Consider the following 14,860-nt stretch of genomic DNA (forward strand, 5'->3'; position numbering starts at 1 on the left):
CCGTGCCCCGCGCGGATCGTGCCGTGCAACACCTCCTCCGTGGGTGCCATCCGTCCGCACCCGGCCCCGCGTGTGCGCAGCCGGCCGTGCCTCCGTGTGTCACCTGCCCTGCGTGGCGCCGGGCAGGGCTGGCAGCGCTGCCCTGCCCGCTCGGGCTGGTCCCGGGCTGTGCCCGGAGCTCTCGCCGCGCTCCGGAGCTGCGGGCGCCCGTGCAGCCCGGCCAAGGTGTGCGGAGCGCACCTGTTTGCTCGCTCCTCCGCTGCTTTCCCGCACGGGGGGAGCGCTGCCTGCTGCTGCTGCTCACCCTGCCTCCCTGCCTCCTTCCCTGCCTCCCTCCGCACACCTGCGGGCAGGTGCGTTTGTCCCTGCGCGCTGGCGGGGGGAGCTGTGGCATCTCCGTGCCCAGCCGTGCTCGGGCAGCAGCGCGCTCCCGGCGCACACACGCAGCCCTTGTGCGGCTGTGGGTGCCCACATTTGTGCTCCCATCGCTATAAACACACACAGGGGGCTGCAGGTGCCCACATTTGTGCTCCCATCATTATAAACATGCATAGTTCCTCTTGGGGCTGTGGGTGCCCAGATTTGTGCTTCCATCATTATAAACACCCACAGGTCCTTGCAGAGCTGTGGGTGCCCAGATTTGTGTTCCCGTGGTTATAAACACGCACAGGTCCTTGCAGGGCTGTGAGTGCCCACATTTGTGCTCCTGTGGTTATAAACATGCACACGCACAGGTCCTTGCAGGGCTGTGGGTGCGCAGATTTGTGTTCCTGTGGTTTAAACACACACAGGTCCTTGTGGGACTGTGGGTGCCCACATTTGTGCTCCCATCATTATAAACACGCACAGGTCCTTGCAGAGCTGTGGGTGCCCAGATTGCTCTCCCGTGGTTATAAACATGCACACGCACAGGTCCTTGCAGGGCTGTGGGTGCCCACATTTGTGCTCCTATGGTTATAAACATGCACACGCACAGGTCCTTGCAGGGCTGTGGATGGCAGATTTGTGTTCCTGTGGTTATAAACACGCACAGGTCCTTGCAGGGCTGTGGGTGCCTAGATTGCTCTCCCTTGGTTATAAACACGCACAGGTCCTTGCAGAGCTGTGGGTGCTCAGATTTGTGTTCCTGGTTATAAACATGCACACGCACAGGTCCTTGCAGGGCTGTGGGTGCCCAGATTGCTCTCCCGTGGTTATAAACATGCACACACACAGGTCCTTGCAGGGCTGTGGGTGCCCAGATTGCTCTCCCGTGGTTATAAACACGCGCAGGCGCAGGCGCGCCCACCCTGCCCACACCATTCATGCATGGTCCCGCTGTGTGGGGACACACACGCAGGCAGCTCGGGAGGCACTGGCCAAGCTAATGTGTAGCATTCAAAGCCCACAGCAAGCCCCTCTGCTCAGACGTGTGTCCTTGCATGTGTGTCTGTCTGTCCAGCACTGATTCTCACCCGTAGTCTGCGTGTGTGCCTGTGCACAGCTTGGAGACAAAACACTCTCCCATGTGCACGAGCCTCCAGCTACTCCTACACACCCCAGCCAGCAGCACGGGGTGCTGGGATGGAGAGGTTTGGCTGCAAGGGTACGTGGCTGTGCAGAGCACATGGCCACAGACACAGAATCAGGGGCACAGCGCTCCGGAATTCAGATCACAGGCTGGCTGTGAGTGCTCCCCGAGCGGATGCAGACCCACATTCGCCAGGAATAGCACTGGCATGCAGCTGCTCGCCCACAGCTGGGCAAATGCACGACTTGCCTCCTCAGTGGGAGGGATGTGGCTTTTTGGATCACAGGGAGCACTGGGAGGCAAAAGACCTTGTCCTTAATCATGCTGGTTTATTCCCTCACTAGGCCACATTGTAGCTGGTGAGGAGGAAAGAGTCCCCGTGGCTCTCTTCCCACTCTGCCCCTTTCTGCAGGGCCCCTGACACATTGTTTGCTGTCTCTACCTCAATTTCCCTTCTTATATTAATGAGATAAACACTGACTCCCGAGTTTATGCACTGCAGGAAGCCAAGCAGAGGTGCCAAATCCCTTGAGAAATGCACAGTGTCCACATTATGAACATGGGAGTCTGTGTACCTAGGAATGGCTGTCTAGAGATGAACGAATGCTGCTGCACGCTCCCGATGCTCAGTGACAGGACTGTGTTTTGCATGCTGCAAAACCTCACACACCTGCAGAGAAATCCACAGGTGCAAGTGGACCTTGCAAGCCTGGGCACGGCGTTGTGAAAGCGCCCACCCGTGCACACCTCCCTGGCCTTTCCACAGCGACTAAAGCCCTGCGAGGAAGGGCTGTACCCTCTCAGGGACACGCTCAGGAGTGGAGCTCAGACCCCTTCCCCTGCCAGCACGAGGGCTCCTTGGCTGTGCGTGCACCAGAGCTGGGTGCTGCCTCACATTTGCACATCCCCGTCCCGCTGAGAAATTCCTGCACATCCAGAGCCCCGAGAGCTGCCCAGGCTCCCAGGTGGTCCCACGTGCCTCCACCCACAGCCCTAGGGAGAGTTTGGAGCACCAGACCCATAAATGCCTGCTTCTGTGCTCCTCATAAGTGGTGTCCACAGCCCAGTGTCTCATCACACCCCAGCAGAGCAGGGTCTGCACCCACTGTCACCCCCAGGCACCTCCAGGCCCTGGCTGGGACGTGGTCACACACATGCACACACCTCTGTGTGTGTTCTGTAGCCTCACCCAGTGCTCCCCTGTGTCTGTGTGCACAGGCAGCATGTCCCTACCCCCTCCGTGCAGCCTGTCTGTGTGTCTGTCTGTCTGTGTGTGCAGACACAGGGACATGCCAGCGGCAGCCCCTGGCACAGGGCTGGAAGAGGCAGTGGCGTGGTGCAGCCTCCCAGGTTGCTGGGATGGATGTGGGAGGCGGTGTTGACAGGGAGACATGCTGTTGTGGTGGGTGACTGCAAAGAGCAGCAGTTGTCACCGGCAGGGTCTCTATTCTCATGCAAAGCAGGGGACGAGGGTGGCACAGAGGCTGGGGATTCAGGCACAAAACCCGATACACCCCGCAGCACTCAATAGGGCCAGTATTTTTAGCATCCCCTGCTTTCTGGTTTCCCACCTTCAGTTTAGGTTTGGCCCTGGGGCTGATGTCAGGAGGAGCTCCTTCCTTGCTGTAACGTCTGGATGGGTGGTAGGGAGGACATCTGCCCGCTCTGTGTGCAGGTGAAAGGGCTGCCAGGGAAAGGATTGCTGCTCTGGCACACAGAGGGGAAGATGGACTCTCCTTCCCTGGCTCTGCCTCTTGATCTGCGTTGCTAAGAAGTCACAGTGATGCTGAGTGACAGAAACTGAATTTTTACATGGCAAAGATCAGCCGTATATCAAGGCCTTAGGAGAAGAAGCAGCGTTGTTGTCTTCAATATCTTCCCTGTTTGCTTCAATAAGCTGAAGAAAGCCCTGGGTGCAGAGGGAAGCAGAGGCTGCACTGGGCTGTGTGACAGGGCAGGGTGCCTGCTGGGGGCCACTCCTGTAGTGGGGACCTTGGGACGTGCCAGGTCTGTGCTGGCTGATGTAAGACCTGGAGCAAGAGCCCAGCTGGGCTGAGGAAGGGGAGTGAGACTGCAAGGGAGAGCTGCAGCTGCCCCAAGCAAACCTGGGGCACAGAAAGGACAATTTCTGCCTCTGTCTGTGCACCCCTCTGTGGACAGGAACAGGGAAGCCCCCCAGGTGTGTGGGTCAGGGGCCAGGGTGCCTACACCAAAGGGACACCAAGGGACACAGCTTGGGGTGCCCTGGAGTCAGGGTGAGCTGCAGAAGAGGAGCCAAAACCCTGCTGAGACTTTTGAGCCCCTCCCAGGATGGTCAGGGGTCCTGTGGGGCTCGTGGGCAGGTGGGGGGCTGGGAGCTGTGCCAAGGACAGAAGACACGAGTGAGAGAGAGCACAGGGAGGCTCTTCTCGTGGCTGAGGTGCTCTGCTTCCCTGGGGTGTGACGGATGCTGAGGGACCTGGCCGGGACCCTTGGTGCCACACGGGATGACGAGAACTCTCTTCTTTTGTCTTTCAGCCCCTCCACTGGAAATATTTCTGTGGTGAAAGAGATTGTGGACAAACTGCTCAAGGGCTATGACGTCCGCCTCAGGCCCGACTTCGGAGGTACCGTGGGGCAGGGGCAGGGACAGGGGACAGGGGACAGGGGATGTGCCTGTGCTGGCCCCTTGGCACTCACACCGCGGGCAGTGCTCCCCTCAGACATCTCCAACCCTATCCCTCACATCCTTACATCCTTCTCCCTCACATTTCTGTCACCCCTCCTGCTTTTCCTTCTCCTCTCGCTGGCTGCTCTCCTTCCAGCCTCACCCATCTCTGCAGGCAGCTGTCCTGTCCATGGTGTGACATTTCTGGGGACATTTTGCCACAACAGAGACACTCAGCTTTTCCTCTGCTCCCAGCTTTCCTCAATCATGGACAACAAGTGACCCCTCCTCCATTTCTGCTCCCAGTGCCAGATATTTTGGCTCTTTTCCCTCCAGAGGGTCGAGGGGATTGCTGATGGGGCTGTTGGTTGGCCTGCAAAGCTGCTCCCTCAGCAACAGTGAGGCATAAAATATTCCCTGGGGAGCTGGTGGCCTGGCTGCCACTGAGCAGGAGGGGCAAGGGTCTTCAATGCCTCCCTTGGGTCCTGTGAGCAAGCAGGAGAACCACAAGGGCCTGGTGGAGATGAAATATGGAAAATCTTTGGGCACTGCCCTGTTCCCAGGTCCAGTTGAGATCCATTTCTTGGAGAGGAGCAGGCACTGGAAAAGCACAGGGAGGGGAATTTGAGGGTTTCTGGACTCAGCCTGCCAAGCTTGGCTGTTTAAAGTCTTTTCTGGGCAATGATGAGGAGATGTGAGGGGCTGGGGGATGCTCAGCCCACGGGAGGACAGCTACACATCCAGGTGTCCCTCTCCACAGCACTGATGGGCCACAGGCTCATGCCTGTGCTCTCAGGGGGAAGAGAGGCCAGGCACAATTATTTAGTGGCTCGGGGGGCAGTTTTCTCCCAGCAGGGCTGCTCCATAGTTCCCAGAAGCTGGGAATGAAGGAATATCCTCCCTGCTTTCAGCAGGGTTTGAAGGCACCATCGCTGTTCCCCACGACCAAACCAGGCTCTCCTTGAAGCCTCTGGTTTCCCTGCACCTCAGCCAGACCTGCCCCATGCTCTGACCACCCCATACCCTTCAGCAGAGTCCCTTCCACCCCACAAACACCATCCCCACCACCCTCATCTCCTTGTTCTACCCCGTGCTGGAACAGGGGCTTTCAGGAGGCAGCACCAAGCCCTGCTGGGCCTGGCCTCAGGGAGGACTCTGGGTGGGGAGATGGTGCCCACCCCTCCACAGTGCTCAGGGACCCCTGGGAGGTCACCCAGGGCAGTGGGAGACACTCTGGCTGCAGCATCCTGCAGGCAAACAGGGCTTCCAATCTTCCCTCTCTCCTTTGAACATGGGGTAGGCTGGCTTTGATTTAAAGGCTCTGCCCAGCAAACACGAAATGTCCCTATGACCTGGCCAGGCCTGACCACAGAAATTGGTGCAGTCACATTTTATGAGGGGGAGAGCCGTGGAGATGACATAAAACTGGAAGAGGAGCAGGGTGTAGAGGCATGGCAGGGACTGTGATCCAGTGCAGCAGGAGGAGAGCTGGCTCTGCAGTCAGGGAGCACAGGGAGCCACAGGCTGGGGCCACCAGGTTTTGTTCCCTGATTCCAGGCCCTAGAGAACCCAGGACAGGGCTGGGCCCTTCCTCTGCTGACCCTACAGATCTGTGCAGTGCTGGGGCTGGGCTTGGCAGGCACTGCAGGATGGACGGGGCTGGGCAGCCCTGGCTTTTCATTTGATTTTGCTCTGAAATTTCCCAAAGTGCAAGCTGCATTTCTCCTCACTCAAGCAAAGAAATAGAATTATGACCATAACTCCCTTCCCAGTAATTGCCCCACTGCTGCCCTTCACCCTTTCTTGTCCTTCTCTTTGTTCATGAGAGCAAGGTCCTGGTGGGGAGCACCTTGGTGCTCGTGGTGCAGGGATGCCCAAACTATCAGCATGCCTGGCACCCTCCCCAGGACAAAATTCCTGCAGCATTTCCAGCTGGGCTGACACAAGGGTCGGGAGGCTGGAGATTGTTGGTGTTCCAAGGCCAGGGAAAGGGGTGGAAGGTTCCTTGTACCACTGCTCTACCCAGAGCTCACCAGCTCTCTGGGTTTTTGGAGCAAACCCATTTCTGGGTGCAATCCAGTGGGATCATGCCGGGAGGTGTCTAACCCTGTGTGGCTCCCAGTCCTGTGTGGAGAGGGTGAAGTTCTCCCCAGTAACTGGTGTGCAGCTGGCACAGCCACAGGACCCACAGGAACAGCCTGAAACTGTGCCAGGGGAGGCTCAGGCTGGATATTAGGGAAAGGCTCTTTCCCCAGAGGGTGACTGGGATGTGGAACAGGCTCCCCAGGGAATGCTCATGTCCCCAAGGCTGCCAGGGCTCCAGGAGTGTTTGTACAATGCTGTCAGACACAGGCAGGGGTTGTTGGGTTGTCCTGGACAGGGCCAGGAGCTGCACTGGGTGATCCTTGTGGGTGCCCTCCTGCTCTCATGTGCTGTGATTCTGTGGGAAAGGCACAGTTTGGGCAAAGCCCTGGGGCCTGTGTGTGTGCAGCCCTGCTGTCCCCAGGGCCGTGTGGGGCTGAGCTCCAGTTCCATCACCCTGAGGACTGGCCTGCTCTCCAGGACTGCCCTGTGCTCCACCTCACTGTGCTGCCACCCCTGCTCTGCCTCCCAGCTGGGCAGGTGGGCTGTAGCCTCTCTGTGGGGGGAGGTGATCCCACCACCAAGGTGGCACCCCAGAGGGGTGGCAGGTCCTGCTGGGAGCCCTGTGCCCCACAGGGATGTCATGGAGCTGCCTCAGGGCTGGCCAAGAGTGGCCAGGGGCTCTGGAGGACAGGCAGCTGCCTGCCTGAGTGGAGAGGAGTGCCCAGGAACCAGGGTGAGCTGTGCCTCTAAAGCCAGAGCCCTCAGCTCCCTGTGGCTCAAGGATGAGGCACCAGGGCAGGAATGTCACAGCAGCCAGTGCTGGGCTCCCTGGAGCTGTGGGCACAGCCAGGTGCTTCCCAGACAGATTCCCACATGAGGAATGCAACCCACAGACACGATGAACCAGTCTGGCTTCCCTTTCTCCCTTCCCTGCTGCTTTCCCCATGTTTTCCTCCTGCAGCAGAGTTGTTGTCCTGTCCCCACATCAGTGGCAGTCACCCTGCCCTGTCCCCACCCTCTCAGCCTTGGGCACAATGTCCCAGCTCCACATCCTGAGGTGCCTCCCCCATTCACTCCTGCCTGCAGAGCAGGAGCAGCTGGGACCCTTTGGGTGTGAGGGCACATGGAAGGATGTTCCCATGTTCCACCTGCCATGCTGAGGCAGTTCTTTCCCCTCACCATCTTTCTAAGAGAGTCCCCAGGCTCATCCCAGCACCCCCACCCTGCCCAGGACGTGGTGCTTCCACAGCTCCAAACACAACTCGTGGCTCCCCAGTTATCTTTTTTATTTTTTTTTTTAATTTTTTTTTAAAAAAAGAGAAAGATAACTCCGCCTAATGCCAAAAGGAGGACAGGCCTGCTGGGGATTGCAGTTCACTTTTTAATTTTGAGATGCCTCGTTAGCTCTGGGCCGAGCTGAGTGGCTGAGAAGCATCAGCCTCTCGCTCTCCTCCCTCTCCCCACCCCCCTGGAAACCCATTAGGCGATGAGCAGGTCAGCTCTCAGGGGTGGTGCTGGGCAATGAGTGCCATGTGCTCACCTGGGGAGCTGGGCTGAGCAGGGGACACCAGAGGGGACAGCTGGAGCCGTGTGGAGATGAGGGAAAAATCTGGGAGCAGCTCCATGGGAAAGCCAGCGTGGTTAGGAGGGAGCAGCCTGAGGGACAGGCCCCTCTCGTGTTTCAGCTGCTGTCCCCGAGCCCTGCAGTGCCACCCCGTGCTGGAGAGACGTGGGACAGTGCCAGGGTGGGACAGGGCTGGTACAGGAGAGGGCCTGGCAGGGAATGAGGGGACAGGAGCTGGCAGACAAGCCCAAAGGGTCTGGCCAGGGTTGTGGTGGGATCTGGAGCAGCCTTCAGGAGGGGTGTGCAGGGAGCAGCAAGAGACAGCCAGGCCTCCAAGAGAGAGATCTTTGTCCTGGCACTGCAAGACCAGAACAATGCAGAGAGGGGGTTTTGGACAGCACGTCCCAGGTGGGTGCCATGAGCTGGCCCTGGGGGATGGACAGCCTAGGGTGATTTATATAGCACACTAATTCCACCACCAGGTGAGCAGGATGTCCATGGCTTAGGGCTGGCTGGGCAGGGGGTGCTGCAGATAATGTCTGGAATCATCTCAGAGCAGCACCCTGGCTCCTGTGAGTGCTCTTAGGCACTCACTTCCAGAACCATTAGCTCCATAGGAGAAAAAAAGGGAAAGAAAGCAAACTAAGATGGTATTGCCCCAGGGTAGAGAAGCAATGAAGGAATGGCAGGAAGATCCCACTTGAGCTCAGTGACTCAGCTGCTCTCTGTTGGTGCAACGTTTCCAGCCCAAAACTTTGCAAGACTTCCAAGCAGATGGCTCTTGATGGTTTTCCAGCATCATTTGCAGGTCTTGGTAGCCAAAAGCAAGGTGAGGGCACTCTCTGCTCCTTGCTGCCAGCCCTTCTGGAGTGCAGGGTTCCTGGTGTTTCTCCTGGGGGGAATGCAAGTGTCTGGAAATGTCTGGTGAGAACAGAATGACCGTGAAGCCCTTGGGATTGTACAGTAAATCCTGGGTTTTCGTGCCTGTGGATCCAGCAGATTTCCCTGCTCCATTTTAAATTCAAACCTCCTTAAGAAAAATTAGCATTTAAGGGGTCTTGGGTTGAAATGAGCCTGTGTCCTGCTCCTCATCTGCTTTGTGTCATGGATGAGGCTTCCCAGCTCTTATCACCCTCATTCAGGATATCCAAAACCTCTTTGCTGCAATATTTTGGCCTTCCTCCCTTCTGTGCCCTGCCCCTCCTGCTCTCAGCTCCTCTCTGCTCCATCACACCTCCACCCCCCTGGGCACCCAGCCCTGCTCCCACCTCCTGTTTATTCCCCAGTATTCCTTCTTCAGTGGCCACTCCAGATTCAGTGGAGCTGGGGGTGAAATCCTCAGCCTTTCCCTGTGCAACAGCATCACTTGAAAGCCAGAATTGTAAAAATAAATGATTGCTGATGCATAAAGTGTTGCAGTGAAGCATCGTCAGTGGTTCAGGGCTCCAAAACTGGCGGGGCTGAGCGGCTGCGCCGGCTGGCACGGCTGCAGCAGCAGGGGATGGTGTGCTTGTGTTATTTCCCTGCCCAGCAGCCCTGTGTGCCTGGGAAACTGCTGCTCTTAGTGGTCCTGTGCTGGAAGGAATGGGAATTTGGTTTCTTCCATGGTCAAGGCTGGCGGTACTGTTCAAGCCTTCCCAAAAACGTCCCTGTTTTCCACTGTGTGTCTGGTGGTGGTTTTTTCCAGGCAGCTAGATTGCTTTGGATTTTTGAAGGGGAGGGGGGAAATTTTGGGAAAAATGATTCAGAAATTTCTGAGAACGAGCCAAAGCATTTACGTGCTGGGTTTTTTTCCCTGTCCTAAAATGTTGGGGGATGAAACTGGCGGCACCTACTGCAGGGCTGGCCCCTGTGCATGGGGAGCAGGCGTGTCCCCAGGGCCACCAGCAACCTGGCTGGCACAAGGGCTGTGTCCCCACTGCCTCTGGTGCCAGGGCAGCACCTCAGAGCAGTGGTGCTGCTGCAGGAGGACCAGGATGTGGGGCTGGAAGAGGGCAGTGGGTGCTGGTCCTGGGCTGGTGTCAGGGCTCACCTGCCTCTCTAGGCTTTAGTTCTCAGCTTTCCCCCCATCTTCTGTGACAAAAAATGTTTAAATCTCAGAGCAGCTAGATTCAATTTACCTTTTTCTTCTGGGATGCCTTGAGCCAGCCCTTTTGGGGCAGGGAGCTGGGATTTGGCAGGAAGGCTCTCGTCCCACCAGGGACAGCTCCTTCCCTGCTCGCAGGACTTGTCCAGAGCTGGGCACGGGGTGAATGTGAAATGCTGCACTTCACAGAGCCTGACTCCACCAGGAAATGTCACCCTCCTGTCCCCACACCGTGGCTGGGCAGAAAGCATCTCTGAGTTTGGAAGCAGAGGGGTAATTATGGATCAGGCTGGGGAAAGGAGTTAATTGAGGAAGGAAAGACAGAAGCTGTCTGGGAAGTCTGTAAACCCCAGTGTCACTCAAGGCCAAAGGAAAGGTGAATACCTACCAGGGCTGTCAGCAGTCCCACTTTCCTTCCTGAATAAAGAGCATTAAGAAAAGGCCATTCCTGGTCAGTAAAACTGGCTGCAGCTGTGCAGCCCTCACTTCCTCCCCAGTTTATGTGACTTCTGGCTCCAGACCATGGGTCACATCCTCTCTAGGGCTAATCCAGAAGGAAGATGACAACCTCCTGCTGTTGTGTCTTACTTCATTAACTGAAGTGGCAGGAAATGAAAGGATCCCGTCCTTCTTGGGACATATGTGGATGTTAACACATTGCCACATGATGGAATTTCTATTTTTTTCACTTTGCTCTTTTTATATGAAATACATGCTGTGAAAAGGACTTGGAGGCTGTAAAGTCAGCCACACAAGACTTCAGAAAAAGCCAGAATTGGGTTTCTCCAGGGATCTATGCTTGGTCCCCTTATGAGGGCACATCAGAAGGCAAGGTCCAAGAGTTGCCTCCTCCTGAGCAGCCCTGCAGAGCACTCCAAGATGCCATTTACACATGGAGCTGATTTTTCCCCTTCCCTTCCCTGCAGAGGGGGACAGGCTGGGGGCATGGCAGCGGGGACAGCTGAGGTGGCCACAGCAGGTGATTGGGGTGGGTTGATTGTCTGGTGCAAAGGCTGGGACTGAGCACCCCAAGTCCATGTTGGACTTGTGCTTTCCTGGCTGTTCTGTGCTCCGACCTGCTCTCCACACAGCCTCAGCTGTTTTTGTGAGTGCTGTCAAGCACAGCAGTACAGCAGGAGTGTGTTCACACCTCTCCCCCGAGGAGCCAAAGGTATCCCCTGCTGAGGGGTGCCCAGTGAGGGGGTGACTTTGCAGGATGCTCGGCAGCACTGGAGGCAGGCAGTGCCTGTTTGGAGCACAGCTCCTCCTGATTTCAGCCACAGCTGTGAGCACTCAGCCCCAGTGCCCCGAGAGAGACATACAGAGTTCACTGAAACCCAGGAGCTCCAGGTGGCTGGGGTAGGACAGAGCACACAGCAACCCTGTGGCACAGCCACAAAAACATCTTCCCTTTCCTTGGGCTTCCCCTCACTCACTGCAGGGTGGGCAGGGCACTGTCAGCGCTGCCCTCCTGCAAATCCATCCTCCATCAATCAAGGAAAAGGAATGAGCAAGGATGCTGTGGACAGTTTAATTAAGAACTGGCTCCATAACATCCATTCAGCAGTGGGCATCCTTCCACCTAACCTTCATCCATTTTGTTTTCCTCACGATTTTGTTCTTGAGGGCAATAATATTTCAGGATGTTAGACCAGTCGCTTCCTCCATTGTGACAGAGCTGGTGAACCTCTTGCTGCACGTTGAACACCCTTGTGCATTCAGGTGTGGCCACACTTATCATCCTCCTTTTGAGACAGGAGTCTCTGGCACAGAGCAGTGGAAGCTGTTTTGGGAGAAGACAGCAGTGGAGATGAGCTCCCCTGAGCCTCATCCCAAAACTGGCCTTGGGTTTCTGGGCAAGCTGTGTGCCTGCCACAGAGCTGTGCCTGCTTTTCAGCATTTGGTGTCCAGTGAGGAGCATAAAGTTTCACTGTCATCCATTTTCAACTGGAACTGGAGGAGATGCTGAGTCTCATGCCCGTGTGGGATAAATGCACTTGGTTGCCCTTTTTCTTCCTTTTCCCCCTTGGCTGGTGCAGCCTCTCCCTGCAGATCTGCTCAGGCCCTGGCACAGCTGCTCTTCCACTCCATGGCAGGGCCCTGGGCTGGCAAGGACCTCTCAGAGATCTCTCTTAAAACAAAGACGTCATCATCATTTTAACTAAGCTTTTATTCCAGGAATTTTGCCTCCACCCTTAGTCATAGATTTTTTTGCATCAAGATGCAATACATACGAGTTACTAATTAGCAGAATAATTCCAATACTTCCTAATTAATTAACTGACTAAAAGCAGATTGTTGTTTATAGCCAGATTGGCCACCTCACCTGGACCCATGCTCCTCCTTGACAAACATCTACGTAACACTCACCATTTCTGAGATTATTCCTGCCAGTAAACTTGCCTTCGAGGGACTGCCACTGAAAGCACAATGTGAAAGGAGTGTAAAATCCATTAGTAGAAGTCCTTTTGATTGCTCAAAATATATTCTCACCGCCCTGGAGCTGTTCATCAGAGCAGCTTTACATACCTGCATTGTTCATCTCCTAAGACTCCCAGTATCCCAGTTAGGCAGAGAAGTATTTTTAATCCATGTAACATGAAATAGAAAAGCCAAGGAATGTGCTGCCGTTGTGCTGCTGTGTGAAAGGGACTCTGTGTGTGCATGTCACTTTTCTCACCCATGTCTGGTTCAAAGAAAAAGAGTTGGAGGCTACAGTGTCAGGGTGGCTGGATGTGAGAGGGTTTTCTGGTGGAACTGACAGTGTCTGGTCTGAAAAATCCATTCTTGCAGAGAGCCCTTTCTGGGGGTTTTTCTATCTTGATATTTCACGTAAAACATCATGCACTTGTTAAAGCATGATGAGAAACATGGACAAGACAAAAGATGTGTTTAATGAAGGCACGAGGTCTTTCAGAGGAATTCACATCTCCTGTGTGAGAAAGGGCAAAGCTGGGTGGTGGAGCCCTGCAGGGTGAACAGAAGGGTCAGTAAAACAGGTTTTCTGGAGACCCAGGGATTGATCCTGCTCTCATGAAAAGGAAGGAAGCAGAGCTCTTCTCCCTTCCTGCTGGGATGTGGGAGCACTGCTGTTTGCTTTGAGCAGGCTGGGTTGGGCAGCACTGATCACACCATTCCTACAGGATGTTCTTCTGTTGTGGCATTTATCCCTGGTTCTGGGCCATAGCTAAAACCTCTTTTTTTCCCTCTGATCTTTCCCCCCTCCCCTTCCTGTTTCTCCTGTTCTTTGCAGTCCTGCAGGAATTGTGCTGTTAAATAATTGTGCTTGTGACAGGGGTGAGCCTCAGCCCAACCCACCGTGTCCAGAATTCCCCTCCCTAGACCTCAGGACCTCTTAGTTCAACTCTGGGATGACTCCGAGTGCAGCTCTTGTTGGAAGAGAGACTCTGTAAAATTACATCTTGTTGTTCCATATTTATTCTCCCTCAGTGGTTTCCATGTCAAACTTGCTCAGTTTACCAGTCAAAACAAGATATTTCTACCTGCCAGCTCTGCCAGCTCAGCCTGGGCTCTGGAAATCAAGCTGTGCTCCCTCTGCCCTGGACATCATCACTCACCAGAAAGGATTCTCAAATCAGGGCTGAGCTGGATGTGATGTTGAGTGTGCACAAATAGAATTTGTTCTTGGGTGGTATTAGGGGCTCTGTGTGACAGATATCAGCAAGGCTCCTGTGCTGTGCAAATACTGACTAACAAATCTCCCCACCACCTGGGGGAGGATGGGACACCTCTGGGGACATTTTACACCTTGGGGACACCAGAAGGGGGAAGATTTTAGGGAATGATAGTGAAAACCCACAGCAGCACCAGGAAGGGCACTGGGAAGCTCTGCTTCCTGCTATTCTCTTTATTTGTGAGAACAGACCTAGCACCTCCCGAGCTCTGGGCCATTGCTTGGTCACCAAACTGTGACCTCTCCTTCAGCTGTGGTGTCTGTGGAGCCCCCTCAGGGAACAGGCAGGTGAGCCCACCTCTTGCTGTGGAGAAATGTCACGGTATAGCCATAGGAAAGGCTCTTAATTAATGGGCATTAATCTCGTTCACAAATCATTCCTCTTCTGGTGGGTGAAGCAGAAGAACTTTCCTCAACACCCCTTCAGAGAAAAATGGAAATTTTGTAAATGTGATCATTGGCAAAATGTTTAAAAAGCCACTACACGTGGCAGAAAATATATTTACTGTGCATGATTGTGTCATAGAGTAGGAAAACCAGGGAGGGTGTCCTGTCCTGCTTTCAGCTTTCACTCCTGGGCTTCTGTAGTGAATACCCCTCAGCAAGGAGGGGACACCAGAGCCTTCCCTGTCCCCATGTGAGGCTCCACTCTGAGCCTGCAGAGCCATTCCAGGCACTGAAAGCCACGGTGGACTTTTATCTGTGACCCAGCCCAGGAGCAGGGAAGAAATTTGGTGACAGCCTTGGTTCCTGGGACACTTTGTCACCCCACACTCACGTTTGGGACAGTCAGCTGAGCTGGGAGAGCACCAGCGTGCCCCTTCCTCTTCCTGTAGAGCCAGGATGGGTTTTCTGGCCAGCAGATCCCTCCAAACACATCCCCTCAGGTACCTGGAGTAGTTCTGACTCTTCTCTCACACTCTGTGAGACGATCCCTGCTGCCTTTAAGGAGCTTGGTGCTGGTGACACCACAGCGGGTGACAGGAGAACCTTGTGCCAGGGGAAGAGCCCTGTCCAAGGGCTGCACTGGGCACTTCAAGGGGTGATGCACAAAAAAGGGGGTGCCCATGGCAGTGGCAAAGCTCTGGGTGTACGATCAGAAGCTGTCAGGTGAGGAAAGGAGGCCACCCAGGTCACAGATGTCACCTGGAGAAGGTCTGCAGGAAAACCACTCCCCTGGCCTCTGGAGAAGGATCTCAGCTTGGCAGGAAATTTTTGGAAGTGAGGGAGAGGGTAGGCTACGAGCTGAATTCCTCTTCTTATCCTCCTTTCAC

The 14,860-nt window shown here is 55.2% G+C and overlaps 1 protein-coding gene across 2 annotated transcripts in view; it reads left to right on the forward strand.

Moving 5' to 3' along the window:
• LOC135304579 (gamma-aminobutyric acid receptor subunit beta-4) overlaps positions 1 to 14,860 on the forward strand; it is an 84,810-nt gene that overhangs the window by 1,464 nt on the left and 68,486 nt on the right. For both annotated transcript variants that reach the window (XM_064427146.1, XM_064427147.1), the window contains exon 2: positions 4,028 to 4,116. In XM_064427146.1, the coding sequence (XP_064283216.1) occupies positions 4,028 to 4,116 (89 nt within the window). The remainder of the gene's footprint in view (positions 1 to 4,027; positions 4,117 to 14,860) is intronic.

This window comes from Passer domesticus, chromosome 7 (assembly GCF_036417665.1).
Source record: "Passer domesticus isolate bPasDom1 chromosome 7, bPasDom1.hap1, whole genome shotgun sequence".
In the NCBI taxonomy this organism is placed as follows: domain Eukaryota; kingdom Metazoa; phylum Chordata; class Aves; order Passeriformes; family Passeridae; genus Passer; species Passer domesticus.